This window comes from Ochotona princeps, chromosome 18 (assembly GCF_030435755.1).
Source record: "Ochotona princeps isolate mOchPri1 chromosome 18, mOchPri1.hap1, whole genome shotgun sequence".
Taxonomy (NCBI): Eukaryota; Metazoa; Chordata; class Mammalia; order Lagomorpha; family Ochotonidae; genus Ochotona; species Ochotona princeps.
Window position 1 is genome coordinate 46,427,936 of NC_080849.1, and position 27,329 is coordinate 46,455,264.

Below are 27,329 nucleotides of genomic sequence, written 5' to 3' on the forward strand. Positions count from 1 at the left end.
AACAATCTCTGATCTTTGTTATTTTTAGACTTTAGCCTTTTAAACAGCACCATACATTTGAAGTTATACAGCTTACAGGCTTTTAGATGAACTTACACCTAGTAACACTGACATGAAATTAAGGTTCTTTATGTGTTTTTGGAACTAATTTTTCAACCATTGAAAGACTCTAGTGTATGGTTGTAAGCACAGACTGTCTATTGGTCCAACTACTGAGGGTTGATTGTTAGTTTTCATAGTTGGAGATAAAGCTGCAAAAAGCTTGTGTGTAAGTCCACACGGATGTAAGCTTTAAATCCACCTCAGACAGTATCCAGGAGCATGGCTGGTGGATTGCATGGTGAGACTGGTGAGCTTTGTAAGGAACTGCCAACTGTTTCAAGTGCCTGTATTATTTTGCATTTGAAATAATGATGAATGAAAAAATTCCTCTTGCTCCACATTCTTGCCAGTGTTTCTCAATTTTTCTGGAATAAGCCATTCTAATAGATTGCATAGGGGTTGCTAACTGTTTAAGCATCATCGTTACTTCCTAATGATATACGATAGAGCCTTTCTCCATATGCCCATTTGGTCTCTGTTTGCTGAGACGTCTATTCGTATCTTCATGCTTTTAAAAACTGGCTTATTTCTTTTTCTGATTTTTGACTTTTGATAGTTCTTTGTGTTCATTGGAAGCAAGACCCTTATCTGTTTTGCTGTTGAGAGCGCCTAAGGATCTATGGGGCTGTCTAGGACAGTGCCGTGGACCAACACCCTGGCGAGGGCAGCAGTAAACAAGTTTCAGGAAGTGTTTTCCCATTGGGGCGTGGCTGCGTGTCCCGTGTGCGGGAGTGACCTTTTGGCTGATTGGTCACTTCCCGCGTGCGGGAGTGACCTTTTGGCTGATTGGCTAGGTGTTGTGTTTAAGCAGTTTGGGTCCTGGAGGGGAGATAAAGAGGGGAGAGAAACAGGGAGAAGATGGCTTTCCTGTTTGCATGCTGCCTGGTGGAATAAAGAGTTCCTACACGTTCACTCAGCGTCCTGTTTTCTTCCGCGGGTTCGGAGATTCCCTGACATTTTGCAAATATTTTTTCCCAGTCTGTGACTTGTCTTCATTTGCTTATGTGTCTTGCATAGAAAAGAAATTTTTATTTTAATGAAGTTCAAGTCATCGAGTTTCTCTGTTATGGAAAAAATCCATTCAAATGTTTGTTTACTTATTTGAAAGTCACAGTTACAAAAGCAAGAGAGAGACAGAGAGCGAGATCTTCTCTCTGTTAGGTCATTCCCCAGGGGTCCACATGGCCTGGCCTGGCTGCATTCAGGAGCCAGGAGTGTCATCTGGGTTTCCCACGTTGGTGGTAGGGTCCCAGACACTTGGGTCGTTTTTTTGCTGCTTTTCCCGAGCCATTGTAAGGGGGCGCAGTTAGGAGGGAAGCAGCTAGGGCAGGAACCAATGCTCATATGGGATGCTGGAGACACAGTGACTTAATCTGTTATGCCAGAATTCTGGTCCTATAGAAAGTAGTTTCCTTGTGGTAGCTAACTCTTTACCAAACTTAGGTCCCCTTGCATTTTGTCCTTTGTTTGTTCCATTTTTTCAGTCTTTTGCATTTTTTATCTTCCCCATTCTCTCCCTTTCATGATTTGAACATTTTATGTGGTGCAATTTTGTCTCCCCACTTAGCATATCAATTATAAATTAAAATATTTTAAACTTTTTTGTCACTGCCTTGGAATTTGAACTGTACACTTAGCATTAATCTATGCTCTCTTTCTATTAACAGGGCACTTCTTCATGGGCAGTACAAGCAGCCTTCCTCTCATTTCTGTAATACTGTCATTCATTCCACGAACCAATTGAAAACCAGCTGAACAACTATTATTTATCAGATGAATTAAATTATAAAAAATATAAGATTCACACATTCATCTCTAATGAGCTTTCTGTGGCTAGTTTTGAGTGCCTGATTCATACAATTTTCCTTTTCTGCAAACAACTTCTTAAAAAAAAGATTTATATTTATTGGAAAGATATATTTACAGAGAGAAGAAGAGACTGAGGAAAAGGTCTTCCATCCTCTGGGTCACTCCCCACATGGCCAGAACAGTCAGAGCTGAGCCACACATTTCCTCTGGGTCTCCTTTGTGGGTTACCTCTGGGTCTCTTCAGTGGGGCAGCCTCTGCTGTCTTCCCAGTTCATAAGGTGGGGAGCTGGATGGGAAGTGGAGCAACTGGGACACAAACTGACACCCATATGGGGTGCCAGTGCAACAGGTGGAGGATTAGCCAATTGCACCATTAATCCATTGAGCTGGGCCTCCCATTGAAGAACTTTTAAAAGCACATCTTGAAAGGAAGCTCTAGGGGTACATAGTCCATCCATTCTTGTTTGTAGTCTGATTTGACATTGCTAATGTAGATACTTTGGCATTTATCTTGATCGGTATTCCTTGGGCTTTTTAGATCCATGCTTTGGTGCCTGCCAGTAATTTTACAAATGCCAAGGCATTAGTTCAAGTATTTCTCCTGCTCCTTGTCTTTCTTCTCCTTTTGGAATTATTGCTGTTTTAGATCCTTTGCAGTTGTCCCATAGCTCTCGCAGTTCTTACAATTCTGCAATGTCCTCATTCCTTTTTCTTCATGCTGTTCAGTTCTGGAAGCTCTCGTGGCATATATTAAAGCCCACTGATTCCTTCTATGGTCATCTCCAGTCTGCTGACGAGCCTATCAAAGGAATTTTTCATTTCTGTTTTACATCCACTATTTCTTGTTGACTCTTTTACAGAGTTCTCATTAGTCTGCTTATATTTATTCATCTATTAGTGCATGCTGCTCATTTTTTCCATTAGAGTCCTTAACATCTCACAGTTATATAATCATATCACTATATAACAGTTAGATTTGCAATCTAATGTTTCCAAAAGGTCACGCATAACGGAAAATGGTGCTGATAGCTGCTTTATCAATATAGACTCTATTTTGTCTTGTTATGTAGAGTGTCTTGTAATTTTTTGAAAGAGAGATATAATGAACCAGACAGCAGGAGCTAAGTACAAGGTGTCCAGAGTGAAGTATTATGTTTACATAGCTGGGAGTTAGGTTATAACTAATGTTTGGTTTACTGTGAGTGTCAGAGGTTTTGATTTGCTTTAGTGTCCTTTGCTGTCTCTCCCACTGTTTTTATATTTTCCCGGTATGCATTTAGTGGTATCTGTTGTGATGTACTTCTACTGTACTGGACCTCTCTACTAAGATTTTGGTGGGATGGGATATTGAATAGCCTTATTATTAAAACCACTCTCCTCCATTAACATTCTAACTACAAGAGTTTCTTAGCATTTTACCATCTTTTGCTTATGCCCCTCCCTTGGGATAGATGAATCACTGGTAAAGCTATCTTCCTGATGGCAGGATTTCAATTCTCTGAAGGATCTAAGAAGAGTTGTTGATTTTCAGCTAGTTCATCTTTTTATATTCTTGTGAGGTTAGGAGACATGTCTTATAAGCTCTTCACTAGTCAGAATATACCAGCAGTCCATTTTTTAACTTTAATAATTTCCATGCCCCCAGCCATGTCAGCAAGAAGGCTACTTATTTCTTCAGTTTCCTCTGAGAAAATATCCTTAGATCAGTCTATAGCAGCTCTTAGCATTACCAGGCCACTTTGCTACATAGTACAAGATAGAGCATAACCACTAATTTTGTATGTATCCTTTGCCATAAAACCCACAACAGTTTGTGTTCTCTCTGAACTTGGAAGCCAAAAACATTTAGGTAAACTAATGAAGAGATTGTAGAGTGAGAAAAGCCTCATTTGGGGGATCATAGAGCATTTCCAAATACTGGGCAGTCGCTGCTTGTTTGAAGGGTGATGCCACATGGGTAGGGCAAATGTGTAAGACAGAGAAAATGCTAATTCCAAATGAGAGCCTCAAAAGGCAGTCAAACCACAGCAGATACAAGAATCACTTTGCTACTGAACTCTGAATCACAGGCACCTGTAGATCTCAGACTCCAGGGTAAGTAGCAACAAGTTATTAACTCTATGGTGGGTAAAGATTTGTAGGGACCCAAAGAAACAAGTGTTGTGATATACTAAAGCTGAAAGCAGTAATTCCAAGCTTTCAGAGACTTACATCACAATCTCACTAATTAAAAACTCCAGGTGAGGAGATGTTCCAAGGATGTTTGGAGAGCAGACTGTACTCTGAACTCTGAAACTCACTGTCCATGGAGAATGCTGGCATGGAACAGAAAGATGCCCTGAAGTGCCCGCGCCTTTGAAACCTCTGCAGAAGGCTCACAGCTCTGGCTTCCCCAACTGCTGCTTAAAGTCTGTGGCCTTCAATCTCATGTTCCTTGTGTTTTTTTTTAAATACTCATTTATTTTATTTGCTTGTGTGGCACAAAGACAAACAGAGGGATGGCCAGTCAGAAAGAGGGGGGAGAGAGAGAGAGAGAGAGAGAGAGAGCGAGAGCGAGAGCAAGAGAAACTTTCACCTGGTGACTAAATGCTCAAATGCCCAGGAGCTCACAAGTCATCCATATCTCCTGTGAGGGTGGCAGGGAGTCAAGTGTTTGAGCCTTCATCTGCTGTCTCCCAGGGTGTGCACTGGCAGAGTGCACATACAGCTATTTGAAGAAACTCAAAGAGAGCACTAGCTGTCTTTAAGATAGGCCAGTGGGAAAAATCCACATAATCGGTAGAAGAAAAATGGAAGGAAAATATGGAAAAGAGCATAAGACACTTACAAGTAACAAGAAAATGTCTAGGATATTATAAATCAAATTTCAGAAGAATACAAGATATTTCAGAAAAAAACACATTGAAAGAGAAAAATGTCAAAATGTTTTTGAAGTGATGAAAGACGTGCATAAACTTCAGATCCTCTGTGTATCCCCAAAAGACAGATGAAAAAAGATAACTATGTCCTGAGACTTCATGGTGAAACCACCACTAACGGAGACTCCTGCAGGCGGCCAGAGGAAGGCAGGCACATTACTAGACACTTATTTCAAGACACACAATGAAGTCACAGCTGACCTCAAAGAAAACAATGAGAATCATAAGACACAGTAATACTTGATTTGAAGTCTGAAACGAAACTGCCAAATCCAGGATTCTATAACCAGCAAAAGTATTCTTCAAAAGTTTAAGCATAAGAAAGACTTCTCCAGAAAAGAAAATAAGAAATTCTTCAAAGATCCAAAAGATTCTTTCATACAGAGGAAAATCATCTTACAAAAGGCTGTGCTTTATATCAAACTAGAGTATTTACTAAAAGAAAATTGAAAATGCACAATCAATAAGCTAACAGAGAGAAAATTATATACTAAAATACATTTTGGTTAATATAAAAAGTAAAAACAAAAAGAAGTAAAAACAATATAAAAAGTATAACAAGTGCTGTTAAGGAAAATAGAAAACAAGACAATAGTAAACTCAGCAGTACATAATAACTATTAATAAACTATTATGGGTGAGCGTTTGGTTCAGTGAGTTAAGCTGTCAACATGTTCATATCCCTTATCAGAGTGCCTGGGCTTGATTCATGGCTCCATTTTTAATCCACCTTCCTGCTAATATACCCATTGGGAAGCAGACGGATTAGGGATTATGAAGCTAGATCCCTGACATGCAGGAGACCCACACTGAGCTTCTAGCTCCATGCTTCAGTTTAGCCTAGTCATGCCTAGTGCAGGCGTTTGGGGAGTGAACCAGCAGTTGAGATCTATCTGTCTCTGTGACCTACAGATTAACAAAATAAAATGTAAAAGACTACTATTCTCAGATTGGAATTAAAAAATAAAAACTACAAAGGCCCAGTGAGGTAGCCTAGTGGTTAAAGTACTTGCCTTTAGCAGTCTATAGCGCTGAAACATAATTCTACTGAACTTGGGCACAGGATGTGGTTAAGAACTTGCATTTTTTCAACAGATTGGTTACTCAATACCATGACAATTAATTCCATAATGTTGCAAATTGTTGCTGATGTTATGGTGGGGCTTTTAATTGATCAGGATGATATTCTGCCAGCTCTACCTACAGACCAGAGATGATCTCCCCAAGAAACCATTGAATGTATCTGGACAATTAGATGCTGGACTTTGCTTGGTATATGCTTAAATGAGAGAATCTCAACTGAATTTGATCTGTAATACTGCAACAAGGTGGAGGAATCCACCATGAGGGGAGAGTGTGAGGAGAGGTTGGGAGAACTCCAGAGCCTATGAAACTGTGTCACATAATGCAATGTAATTAATAAAAAATTTGAAAAAAGGGGGAAAAAAAGTCCTTACCTTGCATGCACTGGGATTCCACATGGGTGCCAGTTCATATCCTGGATGCTCTGCTTCCCATCCAGCTCCCTGCTTGGGGCCTGGGAAAGCAGTCAAGGACGGCCCAAAGCCTTGGGACCCTGCATCTGCATAGGAGACCCAGAAGAAGCTCCTGGCTCCTGGCTTCAGATCAGCTCAGCTCTGGCCATTGTAGCCACTTGGGGAGTGAATCAGCAGATGGGAAACCTTTCTCTCTCTTTTTCTCTGTAAATCTGATTTTCAATAAAAATAAACAAATCTTAGAAAATAGAAAAATGAAAACCACAGGTAAATTATTCTACTTTCCATTATCTTAAAATATCTAAGAGGAGCTTCTTTGGGAAATAAAAATATTTAGTACAGCTTACAGTTTGGAGATTACAAGATTGGGTGACCTCCTAGCTCAAGGTCAGGCTTGTCATGGTAAGTGTAGAGGCACAATCACACAATAAAAGAGGGAGAAGAGCAAGACCCAATCCAAACTTGAACTCCACTTCATCAACCTCTTAGTAGAAGCACCCTCCGCCGGCACTCCCCGAGTGACCTACAGACCCACTAGCTGCCACAGTTAGATCAGATCTCCACCCTTAAAGCTCCTGGTTCCTGGCTTCTCCCTGGCCCATCTCTGGTCATTGTAGTCATTGGAGGAGTGAACCAGAACAAGGAAGATCTCTATTTCTCTTTCTTTTTCTGCAACTCTGCCTTTCAAATAAAAATAAACTAATCTTTAAGAAAATAATTTAAATAATCTAAGCAATTATTTAATGAAGTTAAAAAATCACGATAGATCCGAAGAGTTTAGAAGGCAGAGTAATGGCAACAAAAATGATAACAACAATTGTGAACAGAGAGAACAATGCACAATGGCAAATATTAACACAGACAAAAGTTGGTCTTATTATCCATTGAAATCATGGATAAGCTCTAACAAGATTAATCAAGAAAAAGAGATACAAACAGATAATAAGAGAAGGTGGGAAACAGTGGTAAGACAAGTGCACAAATGATCCTATTTGAGGAATCAAGAAGGACATTGTCTTATAGATACTGGACGACTCTACCAAAGGTGGTTGGGGACAACTTTGTAGTAACAAACTTGACCATTCAAATGAAACAACCAAATTCCTAGGGAAGCTAATACAAGAAGAAATTTTAAAATTATGAGGATTTTACTCATTAAATAGATGGAACCTGAAATTAAAACTCTTCCTAATAATAATTTTATACCTAATATATAATTTTATATTATGCTGTCAGGTATCAACATACACTTTTGTATTTTACTTAATACAGTTATAAAAAATCAAATGTATTTATCATATTATTGTTGTTGTTGATATTAAAACCTCTAGGCTCAGATAGCTTTTCTCATCTTCTTTACTTTTAATTCTATACAATAACTGTGGTATGGAGTATCTCTTCTAGGCTTGGTAAACCAACAACTCCTTATCCAAGTTTGGCTCTGCTTCTAGTGTTTTATCTTTTGCACTTGTAATACTGTATAATATCTGAGAGTCCCTTTATTGTATAAGGCTTTGGTGGGACATCTTCATCCTGTGTGTCACAACCACTTTCCTTACTGTGTCAATGACCTTGCCGTCACTCATCCCTGGATGCATATCTAGAGTCTTGAATGGTGGCAAAGCAGACATTGATATGGCCAGATACTTTTTAAATAAATGTCTTACACTTGATTTCATTTTCCACTTCCTGTGTTTACCATTTCCTTTCTTTGCTGTATGTTCACATTTTTGGGGCATTTTCCTCTTTACCATATCCGGTTTTGTAAAACAGCATGTGGGTTTATCACTTGGGAGCAGGCAGGCAACACAGTAAATGCCTTGCTGTCAGCATGTGTTCTGTGGCCAATTACCAACAGACTTTGAAACCAGGAAATCACTGGCAATTGAACCTGATGAGATCCGCTGTTACTATCAAACAGCTAGCAAAGAACTAACACTTTTTGCACGCATATTTAACATGACATAGTAACTGAAACCTAATCTGCTGTTAGCAAATTCCAGGCAACACGAATTCATGCAGATTGGAGGCATGCAGATGAGCTCTACCTGTTCATGTAAATGAGCATTGATTTTATTTTTTGAAATAGCTGCTGGTACATGGATGTTCATTTTCCAAAAAAACAATTATTAATACAAGTGTAATCCATACATGTTTCCATATTTATGGTGTACTTCACCCAAATTTTCATTAAGAATCCTTGTAATTCAAGGTATTCACAGAATAAAGAAGAAATAAAATCAAATCATTTCAATAGAAACAGAAAAGGCACATGATAACATTTTCTACCATTCATAAAAATAGAAATAGTAGCCTAGAAATTGAAGCAAATTTCCCTATCCACTACAGAAAACTACAGCAAGCATCATAGTTAATAATAAGCCTACAAATGATTTCCCACAGACACTGAAAATAAGATAAAGAAACTTTGCTGCTGTTGCATCTCTTCAATATTATGCTAGAGGTTCTATTTTAGGGAAACAACCTCAGATTACTGAGAATTATGAAAGAATATTCAATTGAATTGAAGATATACCATGTTCATGAATTAGAACATGTCCATTAACATATTTGCTCTGCAGATTCAAAGAAATTCTACCTACAGCCAGAAAAGAAGGTAGTGTGTGTGTGTGTGTGTGCGTGTTTGGGTGTAAATTTCTCAACTCATAGAAATGCAAAGGGATAGGGCCAGCATTGTGGTGTAGCAGGTTATATCACTGCCCATAATGTCAGAATCTCATATGGGCACTGGTTAGTCTCTGCTAACCCACTTATGATCTAGCTACCTGCTAATGTGTTTGGGAAAGCAGTGGAAGATAGCCCAAATGCTTGGGACCCTGCAGCCACATTGACGATCTACAGGAAACTCCTATATCTATCTTTGGGGAAGACAAGCAGCAGATAAAGGATCTCGGTAACTAATTCAACTAACTAGCTAAATAAATAAATAAATAAATTTTAAAAACAAGAAATGTTAATGGATAAAAATAGTCAAGGCATTATCAAATAAGAACAAAATTGGAAGAGTGATAATCTTAGCCAGTAAGATTTATTATATAAAATTATGTTACCTAAGACAGCATGACATTGAAACAGGAATAACCCAATGGGACACAACAGAGTACAGAAACAGATCCACATATATTGCTATTTGATTTAAAAAACTTTGATGCTTCCACATAAGAAGAAAAATAAGGACTTTTTAATAAATGGTGCTGAATCAACTAAATAGTTGTAGAAAAAGTGAATCTTGGGCCAACATTGTGGCACAGCAGATAAGGCAACCCTGTGCCATACCAGCATCCCACACAGGTACCAATGTTTTTCCTGTATGCTGCACGTCTGATCCAGCTCCCTATTAATGGCATGGGGAAATTCAGAATAAGTGGCCCAAGTGTCTGGATCCCTAACACCCATACAGGAGTATGGATGAAGTTCTTGGATCATGGATTTGGCCTGGCCCAGCCCTGCACTGTAGCCATTTCGGGAGTGAATCAGTGGATGGAAGACTCTCTCCCTCTCTCTCTCTGAGTTTCAAATAATAAATAAACAAATATTCATTTTAAAAATAGCAAAAATGGTGATATTGACTCCTGCATTATCCATATATTAAAAATCAGTTCTATATGAATTCTAAATTTAGATGATGAGGAATTTTTAAAAATCCTAGAATAAAAATAGAAGAACATCTTTATGAAGATGAAATAGGCAATAATTCTAAACAGGACACTAAAAGTACTAACCAAAACAGAAATAATTGATGCACTACATTAAAATTCTGAATCTGTATGAATCACAAGGCACTACTAAAAGGGTGGAAAAAATAAATCTTATCTCTCCAACAATGAGCTCACATGCAATATGAAGAAGTCCTTCTGAGTAAGAAAAACACAATTGAAAAGGCAAGCAGAAAAAATATTTCACAAAGGAAGGTACTCAAATAGCCAGCAAAATGAAAACATGTTCATGTTCCTTAGACCTCAGGACAGCACAACATTAAAAGCATAATTAAGTACTATTGTAAGCCCAAAAGAATGGCTAAAATTAAAAGGACAAAAATTACTATTGACAAAGATGTGGAGGAACTACAGTTCCATATGATGTGGGCAGGAAAGCAACAGGGAAACTACTCTGTAACAACATGACACTGGCAAATGAACTGAACTCACGCAAATCCAATTATTCAGAAACTCCACTCATAGATGCTTGCTCTGCACAAATGCACAGGCATAGCTACCAAATTACGTACTATGAAGTTCACGGTGGCACCACTCGCCAGAATGCAAAACTGAAAACAACCAACCTTGAAATGGTAAATTGTGGTATCTTCAGCAAGTTGAGTACTAGCAGGAGTGGAATGAGCAAACCCTTATTTGGATATATCTCACAATCCAGTTGAATGTATCTCACAAATGTAGAACAAGTTACATAAAAAATCATGAAGTTACATTAAAAAATCATTAAGCAGATATTGCATTGATAAAGTGTTCCAAATAGAGTAAATGTAACTGTTAGCACAAGTCAGGACAGCTGCTACCAAGGTAAACGACTGTCAGGAGGCAGGCTTGGATCAGGTTTTGTTCCTTGGCTGGGTAGTGACTGAGTAGAGTCTCTTCTGCATTTGGCTAACAGGTTTACTCAGAAAAGAAAGAATGGGCATTTTGTGCAGCAGTTAAGACTTTGGGGTGCTTGCACCCATATCTCAGTGCCTGGGTTCTAGACTTTTAATTCCAACTTCCTGCTAATGTGTAACTTGGGACACAGCAAGTAATGGCTCAACTAACGGGGTTCCAGCCACCTACATGGAAGCCTTAAATTGATTTCTGAACTTATTTCAGCCAGGCTCAACCCTGTCTGGTGTTTGCATTACCCTGGTTGTTGGGTGCGTTTGGGAAGTAAATAAACACCCCTCTGTAAATAAATACCTCTCTGTGTCTCCCCAGCTTTCAAATAAATAAATTAATCAATCAATAAAAAGTGAAACTGGCAAATATACTTAATAAATCTCACACATCAATAAATAGTACATGAATAATAATCACCAAATGTAATCACCAATGAGGATACAATTCTCTATTGAATAAGATTACAGAATATAAATTATTATATTCAAAATAAATCTATAAAGTTTGTTAAGAGTGTTTATACTGATTTTAACTTTTTACTTTTAATGAAATTTGGGGATGTTTAAAAAATAAGTATTAGATAGGTGTTTGATACACAAAATAATAAAGACTTATAAAATGTGCACAGGTCATTCCCCAGTCCCAAAGGCCTGCCCTGATGTGGGGCGATGCACTAGCCCTGACAATGGCAGTGGTAGGTGGATCAAGAAGACAAGTTGTAGCTGCTCTGGGTCCGGGGCTGCCAACCCTTGGATGAGTGATCTTTCATCATCAATGCAAATTCATTTTAACTACTCTTCCTCAACTTGTGTTCAAAAAGCAGATTCTGTTTCATTCTCTGTGAAACATTGACTGAGCAGAGGGAGAAACCCAAGGCACACGCATAGGTGCGATTTTGTTCTGGAGCAGCTGTGCGCAATGCGACTGTGTCCGTGAATCACTCTACTTACCAGAAGGCACAAAGGGCAAGCAGCACTGGTCATGTCCTACTTACAACACTCAGCGAGCTTACCTGCAAACCCTAAGATTTGTAAGACAAACTCCAACTCTTTTCTGTCAATTTCACACCAAATATTAAATAATCACTTTTCTTGATAGAATTATATACAAATGAAGTAATTTAAAACTTCTGTCACTCAGTCTTGATTTTATACATTCCTCTGAGAATGAAAGAAGGTTGAAACCTTAAGAATTACACTTGAAAATAATGAGTAGCTTTAAAGGACTTACAAATGCCAAGCATAAATCCTGTGAATAAAATGCTTTAGGAAGTGAAGATGATTACATATTAGAGCTGAAAACTATGCTCAAAGTATGAAAAAAAGAAATTACATATGCCCAGGGACACATACGAACACAACTTTCAAAACCCAAGGTGTAAGGTATTCCCTCATAGGAGAAACAAAGAACGCATTTTAACCCATTCTTCTTTTAAAACAGAAAAAGACTTCTAATTAATGATGGCATTATTTACTTAAATCAATGCCCAGACCAACATAGAAAAATTTGAAAAAAAATTAGGACTTGGAAATTATGCTAAGATTTAGGTGTCTAAGAAAAATAAAAGGGAAATGCCGTCACCATGAAATGTCACAGTAATAACAGAGAAAACGAGCTTAATGACAATGGGAATTAGAGCATATGAGGAAGAATGACTCTGGATGACAAAAGACCAGTCTGGAAAACAAGTGTTGAACGTGGCCTCTGAAATTTCTGTGGGTCCCTGGTGGCACTCTGCACCAGACAGCTGCCCCAGTTCCTGCATCTGTACTGCCACAGATGTCGAAACTGAAGTGTTCCAATGGAAGAGCATAGTGAAGGCAGCAGTACATGCATGTGGGCAGAAACACGGCTAAGGGATGCTGGAAAGAGCCAGTGCATCTGAGCAGGCTGGGAGAGATTCCACCGTTCACACCCTGCCAATGCGTCTTACTGGTATTTTCTATTTCTGTCTGGATGTGCCTCATTACTACTCTTACTATGAGAACAGCAAAACTGTGTATCTTCTTTTTTTAACAGGAACATATACATAATTACTCTGTGAAGATATTTTCCAAAGTGTCAAAATAGGAATTAAAACACTGACACTTTCTTAAGGCTTCTTATATGGCTCCAAAACAGGCTGTTTACAGAATTTCAGCTTAGTGTGGCAGATGAGAACATTTATATGCAGCGGTTTCTAAAATATCAGTTATATATCTTATTGAAAGCAAGATTCAGCTCCACTGATAGTTGAGAGCAGTTCTGGTGAAGGAGAAACACGCAGGTGCATAATGAGGCTGTTCTCACATTCTGAGGAGAAGCCACTCACCCCAGGGGCGGAGGTGGAACTGAGAGCTCTTCCTACCACCAGCTGAGCTTCATCCCATGAACCCAGCTGAGGGGCCCCGCATTGCTCCAAGACCTCACAGCCCTCATGTTCATGACTCCCAACAGCGTCCTTCTGTTGTTCAAGTCAAGTGGATAACTGAATTGGAGATGAAATGGAGTACTGTGCTACACCTCTGCCCAAATTAGCAGCAAAAAGCATGAGTTGTCCTTTTCTCAAGAATGTTAACAGATCTCCACTGTATTCTGGAAGATACAACAGAACCACTGTAGCAGGAGATGCAAAACGCAATCACGAATCACCACTGTTTTCACCTGACCAAATGAAAAAGTTCAGACGATAATAGCATAGCCATGGGAAAACTGCCTTTTACACATAACCCAACCCCAACACTCAGCCCGTATTTAACCTTCAGAGGAAACAAACCTAACTCAAGACAAACATGTGGTCCAACAAAATCACATCTCTCACGGTTAAACTGTTCCCACTAATAAGAGGCGTCTTCCAGCCTCTTAGCACTCATGGCTTCCCTCCACGGCCTCTGCAAATGGCAGAGGGACGGTCCACCAACAAGACTCTGGCTTCAATGGACTTCAATGTGTCCTCCCATGGGCAGGGACCAGAGTCTGGCCCTTTAACTTTAAAAATTAGACAGTTAAGGTGGAGAGGACTGAAGCCACAGAACGAATGATTTACAGGGTTCTTGGAACCAGCATGGTGTCTTGACTTCTAACTGTATTCTTTCCACTATTTTCCTACTGGAAGTATAAACCAAACAAGCACAGAAGACATTCTGATCAACAAAAAATAGATTCTGCAGTTTTGCTAGTGTTTGTGTTTTTACCTCTGAAGAGCTTATCCAAGTCAATATCTTCTTTTTCTTTGATTTTCAAACACTTTGCCTGCTGTACAAGTCTGGGCAAAGAAGAGAAATAAAATCTAGATTCATTATCCTGCGAGGTAGAAATAAATCATGATAGCAGCACAAATTTAAATAGAAAGCACAGGGTAAACAAGGGATTAGCAGCTACTCCGCAGCGCAGAGCCTCGGTCTGTTTCCTTCTGCTCAAGACTTTAAAAAATACACTTTTGCTCAGAAACTCTGACTTGGAAAACTGAAACTTCAGAGTTCTGTTTCCCATTCCACGGTAGCAGAACCTTTCTGGAATCCTCTGGAGATGATCTCTGCAGCTCCTGAGATGCGATTAGGAAGAGGGTGGTACTTCCGTAGATGGGTAAATAATAATTGCTGCTGATGATTTTAATGCTTATTATTTTAATCAGAAGATTATAGACATTGTACTCAAACAACTCTATGAAGTAATTTAGTTACACTGTCTGAATGTCAGAGAATTAATTAACTTTTAAAATGTTGCAGTATTCAGTAAGACCTAATTTTGTAACTTTCCTCATGGAACCTTATTAAAACTTGAGGTTCATACTTCATAATGAATAGGGAACTTTCTAAATTGAAACTTTTCCAGGAGCACTAATTACCTGGTAATTAATTTTAGGTAGACAGAACTTGAGATAATTGATTAAGTCATCCGTATATATATATATTTAGGGTTTTAATGAAATTCTGATACCTTATTTTGCACATGTGTTTTCTCATTTGCATTTGGGAATCAATCCTCATCTTATGCTCACAGAAAAGTCCCAGACATGGACAAGGAAGGACCTATTCTTGTGGTTCCCCCATCTACAAAGCGACATGACTTGGACAAGATCTGTGGTGGTTGGCTGTGTTACATAAGTGTGCACGCCTTGGTAGAAGCCTCTTCTATTTATCTCATCATCATTAAGACATTCAATATAAAAGGCAAAAACCAAGGTCTGCCCCCAGGCCTCGGGTCCCAGGCTTCAGGTCTGACCCAGGGTGGAAAATGAAATGCTCAGAGTTGTAGCTTACAATCTGCAAAAAGGACAGTAGTTGCCTCACTAGCTAGTTCTGTCTAATCAGAACAACCCAACAAAAAAGAAAAAACACTTTAAAAACTATACATCATAGGAATGCATAAAACTGTGTGGACTTTTTTCACATTTCAACAGATAAGATTTTATTATATGTGTCTTCTGTTACACCTATATAGGTATGCACACAGATACAGATCCAATCAGGATCTGTTATTGTTCTGTTGGGAAAGCATGCATCTACAGAGAGGACTCACTCAGAAGCAGCGAGGCCCCGGGGACACAGTCAGCAGCGAGGTCCTGGGGACACAGTCATCTGTGAGGCCCTGGGGGACACAGTCTGCAGTGAGGCCCTGGGGGACACAGTCAGCAGTGAGGTCCTGGGGGACACAGTCAGCAGCGAGGTCCTGGGGACACAGTCATCTGTGAGGCCCTGGGGGACACAGTTTGCAGTGAGGCCCTGGGGGACACAGTCAGCAGTGAGGCCCTGGGGGACACAGTCAGCAGCGAGGTCCTGGGGACACAGTCATCTGTGAGGCCCTGGGGGACACAGTCAGCAGTGAGGCCCTGGGGGACACAGTCAGCAGTGAGGCCCTGGGGACACAGTCAGCAGTGAGGCCCTGGGGGACACAGTCAGCAGTGAGGCCCCGGGGACACAGGGAATGCTGGGAAGCATCCACACAAGTGCTAAGTGGCAGTGCAGTTGTTTTACAAAGAACACATGGAGTAAAGGACAAGCGATTTCAGTTCTTCTCACATGGTTTTGGAAAACCCTTGGGTGATCTTTACTCAATCTGAGAGTTGCTTTTCAAACCATCCCGAAGTATCCCTTTAATAGTATATGTCAATGAAGATCTTAGTTCTATTTTGCAAAACTAAAATTGAAAGGCCTCATTTACCTTATAGATCTTCAATGAGGATTTTAAAAACAAATTCAAAATGAATCAAATAAATTCACTGAGTGGTGCTTTTTTCTTTTTTTACTTGTCAGGTGCTACAACTAATTCTGGGTGCTGCTCCCAGCTGGAAGAGAGGCTGCATATTGTCTGATTCTTCCACATTTCTCCCTATTCACAGGATAGTATCAGTGACTACCATGCCCGTGTTCAATAAGTGCTAGGCCCTGAATCTGACACTTAGCATGAAGAGATTAATGTATGAAGGTTATTCCCACATTTATGTGTTGAAAGAAAGAGAGGATAAGAAGTTTGTGACATGTCACAAGCAAGTGACTTTGACCAACCAGGATTTGAACTTGACTAAGGCTTGTCTGCTGGAACATCAATTGGTGAGCTTCAGCCCACAAGTCAAATCCTGCCTATTGCTTCCTGCTGTAAATAAAATTTCATTGAACCCAGCCTTGGGCGCTCGTTTTCATTCTGTCCATGGCTGCTCTCAAGACCAGGCTTAGGTGAGTAGTTGCAGCAGAGACCTTATGGCTGCCCAAACTCAAAATATTTGCCCTTTGGCTCTTAACAGTAAAGGCTGTGACCCCTGTTCTAGAAACAAAGGGACTGATTCCTGATAACAAAATGCATTGGTGCAAGGGGTTGTTTTCTTTCACTTAATAACTGTGTTAGCCAGAATTCAGGATGACAACCTAAATTCTTACAAGACAACCACAGGGCTCTGACTCCCGTTTATTTTTAGGCAAATCCTCCAAGACCATCACCGTTTCTCTGGGATTTTCCTGTCTGTGGGTGCTGCACTCAGTATGATTTTGAAAGCTTTTGGGGGGAAACCACACACACTTCCACCTTCCACATAGGCAGACGGGAAGAGAGACGCAATGAGGGCAGGAGGCAGCGCTGCAGGAGAGAGAGGTTAGTCCAAGACTGCAGGAAGGGCTGGGTTTGGACTTGGTCTGCCACAAGCTTCACTACAGTAAGGACAGAGGACCCTATAGGTTTAGGACGTGGTCTGGGGAAGGTAGAGAGTGGGGGGAGTTAGTCAAGCTGCAGGGTGTGGAATGAGAAATACAGCTGGGGACAAACTGTCAGACCTGCAGAAGCCCCATTTCCCAGGATGCATGTATGTTTGGTCAGATGAATTCATTTAGAGTAAATCAAAATGGGTCAAGGACTTGTGAGACTCTTATCAACTGAAAGGTTTCATACAGCATGTTCAGTCTGTAAATAAAAAGTAAATGTCTTCAAATATGGTGGTATACGAGCTGGAGGTGTGGTACAGTGTGTAAAGTCACTAATTGTGACACTGGTGTCCCATATTGGAAGGCTGGTTGAAGTCCCAGCTGCTCCACTTCCAATCTGGCTCCTTGCTAATACACCTGGGACAGCAGCAAATGATGGTCCAAGTATTTGGGTCCTTGCCACCTGTGTGGAAGACCTGGATGGAATTTCTGGCTCCTTGCTTTGACCTTGACCAGACCTAGTTATTGCGGCCATTTAAGGAGTGAATAGTAGATAGAAGATACCTCTGTCTCTCCCACTCTTTCAAATAAATAAATAAATAAATCTTTTAAAAAATGGCAATATAAAGAATCAGTATGCAGTGATCAACATAGAAATTTCATATGGAAAAGGGAAGAAAAGGATAAGTTGATTTGAGTGCAAAATATTTTTGAAGTCTATGCCCATATGAAAGAAATCTTCAAAAAGTTCATGGAAAACTAATAGTAAGGAAACTCTAAATATGGCATTTGGAAAAACTTTCAAGATGCAGAGGGGCAGAGAGAAAGCAAAGGGAGGAGAAAGATCCTCTATCTGCTGGCTGACTCCCCAGAGAGCAGCAAACTAAACTTATCTTTAAATTTTACTTCTCGGGCCCAGCGGCATGGCCTAGTGGCCAAAGTCCTCGCCTTGAATGCCCCAGGATCCCATATGGGCGCTGGTTCTAATCCCAGAAGCTCCACTTCCCATCTAGCTCCCTGCTTGTGGCCTGGGAAAGCAGTCGAGGACAGCCCAAACCTTTGGGACCCTGCACCCGCGTGGGAGACCTGGAAGAGGTTCCTGGTTCCCGGCATCGGATTGGCACAGCACCGGCCGTAGCAGCTCACTTGGGGAGTGAAACATCGGATGGAAGATCTTCCTCTCTGTCTCTCCTCCTCTCTGTATATCCGGCTTTCCAATAATAATAAAATCTTTAAAAAAAATTTTTACTTCTCATGGACTTTTTAAGATGCTCTTGAGTGTATGAAATAGTTTGTTTTGCAACTACAAAAAGAATGATAGAGAAAACCAACTATCAATAAGCGATCAGGCTGAATGAGTTAAAGTGTGTCCACATTGCGGAGTAAGACCCTATTATTAAGAGTAATATACAGATTCACACGTGTTGACGTGGCCATTTATTAATGCTATACTGTTATAGTCAAGATAGTACACTGCTGATGAACACAGGTGTGAGACATGTTTAAAGCAGGGCTATTATGTGCAGGTGCATGTACCTACACAGATGGGACACACACAAAAAAGAAAGAGCACATGATAACATGTGAGCACCAGGATGGTCAGTTAGGAGTTGGGGAGAGGAAATCACAGACACCTGTACACTGCTTGAGTGGTGAAGGCGGGCACTATATCACAGTTTTACAAGCACAGAGATTACGCTATTTAACAAATACATGAGAATTATTAATGCAATCCATTTTCTTTTTATTCATCTGTATTTTTAAATTTTCTTATGACAAACAAGTGTCTCTTTAGAAACAAGAAAAAAGCATGTGAAGTGTCTCAACCTCACTATTTACAATGAGTGGGTAGTTATTATCTCAAAGCCAGGTTAGGTATGTACATGAAAAAGCAGGGCCTGCTGGTGCTCAGACAGCTGAGCTTTGTTTTTCTGGGTGCGGAACAGTCACACTTCCTCTCTACAAGGAGCCATGGAGACTGCAGGACACACTGTTCCTCCGCATTTCATTACTAAGGGCCTGGGCCAAGGCACGAGTCCAGAAACTCAGGGATGCACAATAAATTATAAAGGGCCTTAAGAGAATCAGCTCAGAAAAATATTTTAAGACCCTGGTAAAGCATACGATGATTATTTCACAAGATTTTAGCAAAACTGTAAGTTTGGGAAATACAGGACACTTTTTCTCGGCGGTGCCACAGGGCGAAAGGTGGGCTGAGCTGAGGAGGGCTGCATCCTTGGCTTTCATCCCAGCTTCTCTCTATATTTCTGAGCCAATGGCCTGACCCTGGCAGAACTCACTTCATGATCCATTTCAAACCAATCGACAGACATGTTTTCCCCTTAATGATATGGGTCTGTTTCTGTTTTCCATGTTTTGTTATGGGTAACTGCTAAGGGCATCCTGTATGTTACCATCATCAAGCCCTCCATTCTTCTTTCACAGCACCTGCCATAACCTGTGATTTTCTTTACATTTATGGTTTCTTTTCCCTTTCCCTCTTCCATCTGTATTTGGTTACCTCCATGTCTTCAAAACCTAACACACTGCATCATAGCAATGGCAGCTTCTCACACACTTGCTAAATGAATGAGTGGTTCTATACCAGGCTGCTACTCACCAGTTTGGGCGATTTCCTTCTCACTGGGTAGAAGATTGAGAGGGACAGTGTTTGTGTTTGTACACTGATGTGTTTGTACATTGATGTGTCCCCAGAGTTGGGAGCAGTGCCTTTCTCAATGTTTTCTCAGTTAAATGAGAGAAAGAATATGTCTAACCTCAAAACCTGGCAAATGCCATGGTCCTGACCTCAGCAGGACAAGTGCTATTCAGCTTTCCAAATGCCCAAAACCAAATCTGTTTTGACACAATCTTATTTCTGGGGTAGGCAGGGTTAAAGGCTAGTGGGAAGAGCTGTGCCCTAGCAATCAGAGAGCTCAACTGCTTTTCTTTGCTTTGCTTATTTCTTTTTGGTAAAAGCTGGGCTAATCTTGAGTTTTTTCCTATTATCTCACAGGTGGTCAGACCTGGCTGGAGGCTCCAATCTGATTTGAAGTGGAAAGCAGAGGAGTTTTCTTTTTTTTTTCAGTTTTAATATATTTTTATTTTGAATTTTTAATTGTGTGGTACAATTTTGTACAGGCTGGGATTCCCCCCAAACTGCCACCCCCATCAGATTATTTCCATTTTGTTAAAATAGTGTAGTCCTTCATAAGAAATCATAATTCTAACAGTCTCTTATTTAAGTGTACTCCAACATTGCTGGTACAGACAATGTCAGACAGTCCAGTATCTCATTGTCTACACATGTCCAACAATTGAGGGGAGCTTTTCTAAATGCCCTTGGAGTTCCCCGTCCATCCCCATCCCCATTTAGTTCCAGGTACCTGAGTTGTTGGTGTCATGGTCATTGTTCATTTGATTAATGGGCTTAATGTACTCACAGATGCTAAGGATTATCTCACACTAAGTAAATAAAGATCTAAATTCATATGTTTGATAGAGAGATGTGTAGCACATACAAAGTTAATACTAGCCCAATGCAAGACTTTAAAATTAGTAAATTTATGAGAACACAAAAAGTGATGGGACTACTATTTCAATAGTTTTTACTGCATACCAGGCATGGTCATAGATGTATACCCAAACCAATGTCTGGTATTTATCTGTATCCATGTGCCTATCCTTACAAGCTTTTATAATCCTCACATTCGTGTCTACTTTAAATGTGAAGAAACTGAGCTTCTAAGAGGAAAAGTATATAATTTAATCCACAAAATTAACACATAAGAAGAACCTATATATAATAACAAAGAAAAAAAAGTGAAGCATAATGAGCATTGGTCCTTCCCTTTAGCAGTGTACAGTCTTCTTGAGAGGACATTTCCCACAAGAGCAAATTCAAGCACTACATGCAGCAGTCACATAAACATTGGCTATCCCTATGCACCACAGACCAAAGGACAGGGGGATGCTGGAAGCAAGAAGTGGGGCTGGCCCTTACTTGACACTGTTTCAGTGCCTACCACTGTCCCTGGCCAGCAGAGGTTTCTCAAAATCTATTTAGTTTGAGTGGCTACTAAGGGTCAGACATTATATGAAATGTTTGAAATATAGAGACCTGTAAAATACAGTCTCCACCTTCAAGAAGTTGATAGAAGTTGGGGGCTGCTATAGACAATGTCAAAGCAGAGCTGAGCCGTGGGGAGGGGAGGAGACCTAGGAAAGAGTAAAGGATAGAGGAAAGACAGGGAAAAGGGCTTTGGGGGCAGACCAACAAGATCAACTACTGATGAGAATGGAAGCAGCTGGGGAAGCATGAGTAGCTTCAGCCTCAAAGCAGGAAATTTCATGTGGGAACAAGAAGAGGAAGATCTAATGGGTTAAAGAAAACTTGTTTACTAATGTGGGAGATTAATATGTGGAACAACCAAATGATACTACTGTAATTCTAGAAATGACCCTCATTGAAGGTATTACATTGGAACTAATTTGGGCAGTGAAAACAACCCAGTTAGTTCTTGGCAGAGCTATTTATTATTGGGATCACTGAGGAGCTAGTCCACTACATGCCATTCCCTCTGATTGCCATAATTTTCCTTAGCCACTTTTATTACTGGTAGTGGCCTTTGAGAAGTGAACACAGTTTATAATATGCAGGAATCAGGATAAAAAAGTGAGCTTTAATTAGGCATTTTCCTTAGATTTTCTTAATAGCCATGATTGAACATCACAGATATTTTAACAAATGATGGTGCCATTAGTTGTGTGAATCAGAATACTCTATTGAATACTGATTTTGACAGGCAAATAAAAAAGGTTATTAAAGTATACTCAGCTGGGTGGGAAAAACCTGAAAAAATATCTTCCTCAGGCCTGGGGAAAGGAGCTGAAAGGCAGTGGGGGACAGTTGTATCTCAAAGTAATTTTATGATCCAAATGTCCTAATGACTATAATTTTATTGTCTTGTTGCAGATAGATGCTGTTAGCATATTATAATGAAACGTGCTCACAATGGAAAATCTGGCATTATTTGTAGTATAAATGAAGACAAACACTTTGGGGAAATCATGATAAGCATATTACCCTTTGGTAGTTCTGTTTTCACTAAACTAGAACTAAATACATCAGAGGATGACCCTGAGAATTCTTGACAGAAATCAAACCGAATAGACAGAAACCCAGACAGTCCTTCTTCAAAATAGAAACTGTCATTCTGCTGCTGGCCTAATGCAGTGGACACATGTGTGTGACTTGGAGTCAGGCAGTTCTAGATTCCAATTCCAAGTTTTCCACTGATGAGTACACAATGTTGGACACATAGCATAATCTCTCTGAACTTCCCAGGTGCTGAGGGAAAACATTAGAATAAGAAAACCCAACAGAGAAATAGTTGTTGTGGAGAGGAAATAAAATCAATAAGACGTTTAATATAAACTTTGTAGCAACTCTTGTTGCCCAAAGGAAGTGTGCGACATGGGTAAAGAAATAGCTATTACTATTGATATTTCTGCTGTTACAATTAATTTATTGTAATCAGAAACACAATAGTTTAAGCCAGAAATTCTATATGTAAGTCTCAGATCTGCTACTTATAAAGTTCTTTATCTATTTGCCAATAACCAGCAACACTTGGAAAACAAAAGTGTGTGCTCTGCCTGATACATAAAATGATGGGAAATTGCAAATGCCATGGATGTACAATCAGCTGTTAGAGCAGATTAAAGCACCCCACCCGCTCGCACATACACACTGTAGGGAACATATCCCTTGCGTGCGTGCGCACGCACACACACACACACACACACACTGTAGGGAACACATCCCCCTCACACAAACACTGTAGGGGACACATCCCCCTCACACAAACACTGCAGGGGACACATCCCCCTCACACAAACACTGCAGGGGACACATCCCCCTCACACAAACACTGTAGGGGACACATCCCCACACACAAACACTGTAGGGGACACACCCCCCACATACAATGTAGGGAACCCATCACGCCCTCAAACACACACTGCAGGGGACACATCCCCTACACGCACGCGTGTACACACACACGCACACATGCACACACTGTAGGGGACACATACCCTGCACACACACTTTAGGGAACAAATCCCCCACACACACACAGTAGGAAACACATCCCCTCCACACACACACACACACACAAAAAAAAATAGTAGGGAACACATCCAAGCAAAAGAAACCCAAGTGTAAGATCACTGCTCCAACCCAAGCCTCTGTGAATATGCTATAACACACATTTATCAGTATAAAGAACACCATCTCTAATTTCATGAATCTTACACAGGTTGGAAAAAACACACACTTTAATAAGTGTGCCTAACCTGAGTCTGACTTTGGAAAATTAACAGAGGATGCATACCTGAGTGTTTCTGAAGTATATTTTGCAAACATCTAGCAATATATAATCTATTCTAATTTAAATCATGACGCTTTCCTAAAAATGTGACAGAAACAGAACATATCCACTACTAAATTATACAGAGGAGGCATCAATTAGCTAATAATTGCTTCTTCCCCAAAAGATTAATATGAGTAAATATACATTTAAAAATAATCACAAAACTTGAGGGCAGCTAAGGGAAAGACAAAATTATTTAAATTTCTGAGCAACGTCTAATTGATTCTGAAAGAATGTCAAGGCAGAGTTAATTTTATATTTTGCAGCCAAATGGTAAGAAATCTGGAGCTTCCGAGGTGGTAAGAGCTATCTGTGTCAGCAAATACATAGCCTGGCCCAGAGCTCATGCTCCTTGGATTGACTGCAGGCCAGTAGAAACTGTAGTTGTAAGTTTTACCAGTTAAAACTCCAACTCTCTCCTTAAACAGGAGCCAAGCTAACAAAAACACCTCTTTTCAACATGTGGAAGAGATGAAATTGAAATATTTGCCATCTGGTTTTGATTTTAAGAGCACAGATTTGGGTCAGAAAAATGGCAGTCGCAGCAGTGGACGGCAGTAAACTGTCAGGACAACTGCAAGGTACTCCTTTTTCTAGGCACTATCGGTCTACAGATGGGGGCTTTCCAGAACACTCATGGAAAACTACATATCATGGAAAAATATCCCACTTCTCCAGGTGCTGCTTGGGAACCCCTCACACTATTCCTTCTTCTTCTTTTTCTTCACCCTGGAATTTACATCAGGATGTCTTGGAGTTTGTGGGAGGAAGGATTTCACATGAGCAAGACTCCCAATATTGTGCACCCGAATACTATTACAATGATTGATTAGAAAAAAAAAAAAACGAGCTGGGCTGGAGTGCATGGATGGTTTGGCTCTTCTGTTTTCAAAGTGAAGGAAGATGCAGGGATTCAAGATGTGTATGGTACAACCCCCCCACTCCCTCAGTGACATACACAGCTCTCCACATTCAAGATGTGGCAGAACTAAAATTTTCTACTTCATCATCAACTAACATTCTTCTTCTATCTGTAGTAATCATATCTATCTGACAGTCTAAAACGCAAAGTACTTTCAAAGATAGCAAAGTACCTGATAAAATACCAAGAAAGGTAAATTTCTAAGCGGATTTCCATATAAGGGAGGCAATAGGTTTATGCTAAAAAAAAAAAGGGTCTAACTAACCTCTAAGAGAATACAACAGTGTAATCATTTTTTTCAAAAAGTTCAAAGATCTGTTTAGTCTCTGTAGCTTTTAACACTGAGGAGGAATGTCAGAAATATTTACGAGAGGTTAGACTTGTATTTGTAAAAATACAGTAAGATATAGCAAAAAGAAAAGAAAGACGGCTAATAGATACACTATTGATAATTTTGGAATAAACCCTCTTCCATGGAGTACAGTTAAAAAAAAATCAAGAAACAGAAAACACATTCTCAACAAAGAATTGGAGAGGACACTGAAGTTCTCAACTACTTAAGTTGTAAACAGCGTGGGTGTGAAAAGCAGTAAAGAACAGGCAGACCCTGTGAAGTTTCAACAAGAGGAGTGGGTGTGTAACAAGCAATAAAGATGCAAGCGACGCTGCAAAAATAGAGACGCGTGTGTACCCGTGGGAAACAGATCATGCAATCCAGAGGAAAATGAACCTGCAGCCCAGGGAGAATCATCTCACCCAGACAGGCTATTCTACAAAACTGAAGTGTCACACAAATACTCCGAAACACATTTGTATGAAATAAGAGCATACTTCACACTTGCTGGGAGTGGTGTGTACATCATCTGGGGCAATTCCATGTCCCAGAGCAGCAGAGCCTCCTCACCTGCCATGTGAGGGGAAAAGGAACAGGGCTCTGCTATGCAGGTGGGGCAGGGGTCTTGGACACAACCACCTTCTGCCTGCAGCAGGGCTGGAAACTCCTGTTTCTCACTCCTTGCCCAGCCTCTCTTGGCAGTCCCTGTCAGGTTGTCCATTATTTAGGTAAGGTTGCAATTCCCTACATGGCGTATGGGACTCTTTGGAGAAATGATGTTATTAAGGTTGTTTCCTCAGGGCTGGTACGATGGCTCATTTGGCTAGACCTCCCCATGCAAACACTGGGAAGGCTAATAAGATCGTTTACTAGGGGACAATGACTCAGTTAGCTAATCCTCCCCCTACAAGCACAAGGATCCCATAGGGGTGCCTGTCTGTGTCCTATCCAGCTCCCTGCTTGTGGACTGGAAAAGCAGTGGAGGATGGCCGAAAGCCTTGGGACCCTGGCTTCAGATCAATTCAGCTCTGGATGTTGTAGCCATTTGAGGAGTGAACTAACAGATGGAAGATCTTTCTCTCTGTCTCTCCTCTCTGCAAATTTGCCTTTCCAATAAAAATAAATATATCTTTAAAAAAGATTGCTTACTCCCTCAGATCAAAAAATACCAAATTAAGTTGTATTTATAAGTTCTTATGAAAATAAGTACATGAAAATAAAGTTTGAAAATGATACTCAAAATCATAAGTTTATATATACAGAAACAATAGGATGATGTGTTAGCAATAAACATAAATGGAAACAATTCAATGAGCAAAGATCACATCTGAGGTTTGTATCAAAGATGACAGAGACAAGTAACAGGTTAGACTTCGTATGGTCAAGTGGATCTAAGTACTAGACCTGACATGAAGAGCAACATTTGTGCCCTGCGTGTGACTCCGAAGAATGAAGATGTTGAAAGTCATAGGGAATATTCTAGAATTGTACTGCTGGCATATATTTCCACACATACATGAACATTTAGCAGGAAGTAAATTAAAGTTTGGGAGAAAAAAGCAATGGAAATATTTTTATGAAGATCAAAGCTTGCATGAGTTCTATGAAGCAGTGAACATAACAACATCCAGACATTCAAAGATTTAATTTGAAAAAAATCTAAGAAACTATTATCATTAACAAATTCATTCTATTTTGTTCCAATTTGTGCTATTCTATGTGGTTTACAGTCTGGTTCACATTTTCAAAAAGTTTCTTACCTGGACTGATGTTTTCCATTGAAGTTCAAACTACGGAGATTTTTCTGTTTTGACTGTGAAGAGTCTGATTCCAAATTTGCCTGCGTTTGTTCTTTCAAACGATCATGAAGTGTTGTCTCCTTTTTCAAGTTCATGTCTGAATATGGGCAGCCAAAAGCACTGGTTTGTATAAAAATGAAAGCACAGTTGTCAGTCTCTAGAGATAAATCAGGGGTCCATTGTCACTGGAACATACTTACATCTCATGCTTAGAAACTGAATAGAAACATTGTCACTGAACACAATCAAATAACAATTTCTTTTCATGTGCCTTTAAAGTAAATCTCAAGCTCTAGAACCATGGACATCGGTCAGGGAAGTATTATAGGCAGATTCATCAGCACATATGGCTTTTACAACGTGGGAAACATAAAAATCTAAGAATAGCATGAGGATGGGCTTCCTGTAGAGCAAGGGAAATGTCATGTAATACTTGATTCGAAGTGTGTATCCTCCAGAATTTATACCCTGGTTTGACCATGACGTCACAAAATGCCATGGGTAATTAAAAATATTTAACACATTTGAGAATATTATTTTTCATTTCTTAATATTCATATTTCCAGAAACACAGCATCTGCATATCTGTTTAAAGCCCTTAAAACTCCCTCCCTAGTTGCTTTTGTGTTGGGAGCTACAGTTTTCCCTGGCAGGTCAAAGAGCAGTGACCTGGGCCCAGCTGGCCTGATTCCCTGCCCCTAACAACAGCCAAGGCCAAGAACTGCATCCTGAGTGTGGGTGGCACTAACAACGGTATGCAAGGGCAAATGGCCT

The 27,329-nt window shown here is 40.1% G+C and overlaps 1 protein-coding gene across 1 annotated transcript in view; it reads right to left on the reverse strand.

Moving 5' to 3' along the window:
• Nucleotides 1-27,329, reverse strand: part of L3MBTL4 (L3MBTL histone methyl-lysine binding protein 4) — a 391,255-nt gene that overhangs the window by 80,307 nt on the left and 283,619 nt on the right. Inside the window, exons 15-16 of the mRNA XM_058677030.1 lie at nucleotides 26,517-26,675; nucleotides 14,124-14,194 (exon numbers count right to left, since the gene is read on the reverse strand). Of these exons, the coding sequence (XP_058533013.1) occupies nucleotides 14,124-14,194; nucleotides 26,517-26,675 (230 nt within the window). The remainder of the gene's footprint in view (nucleotides 1-14,123; nucleotides 14,195-26,516; nucleotides 26,676-27,329) is intronic.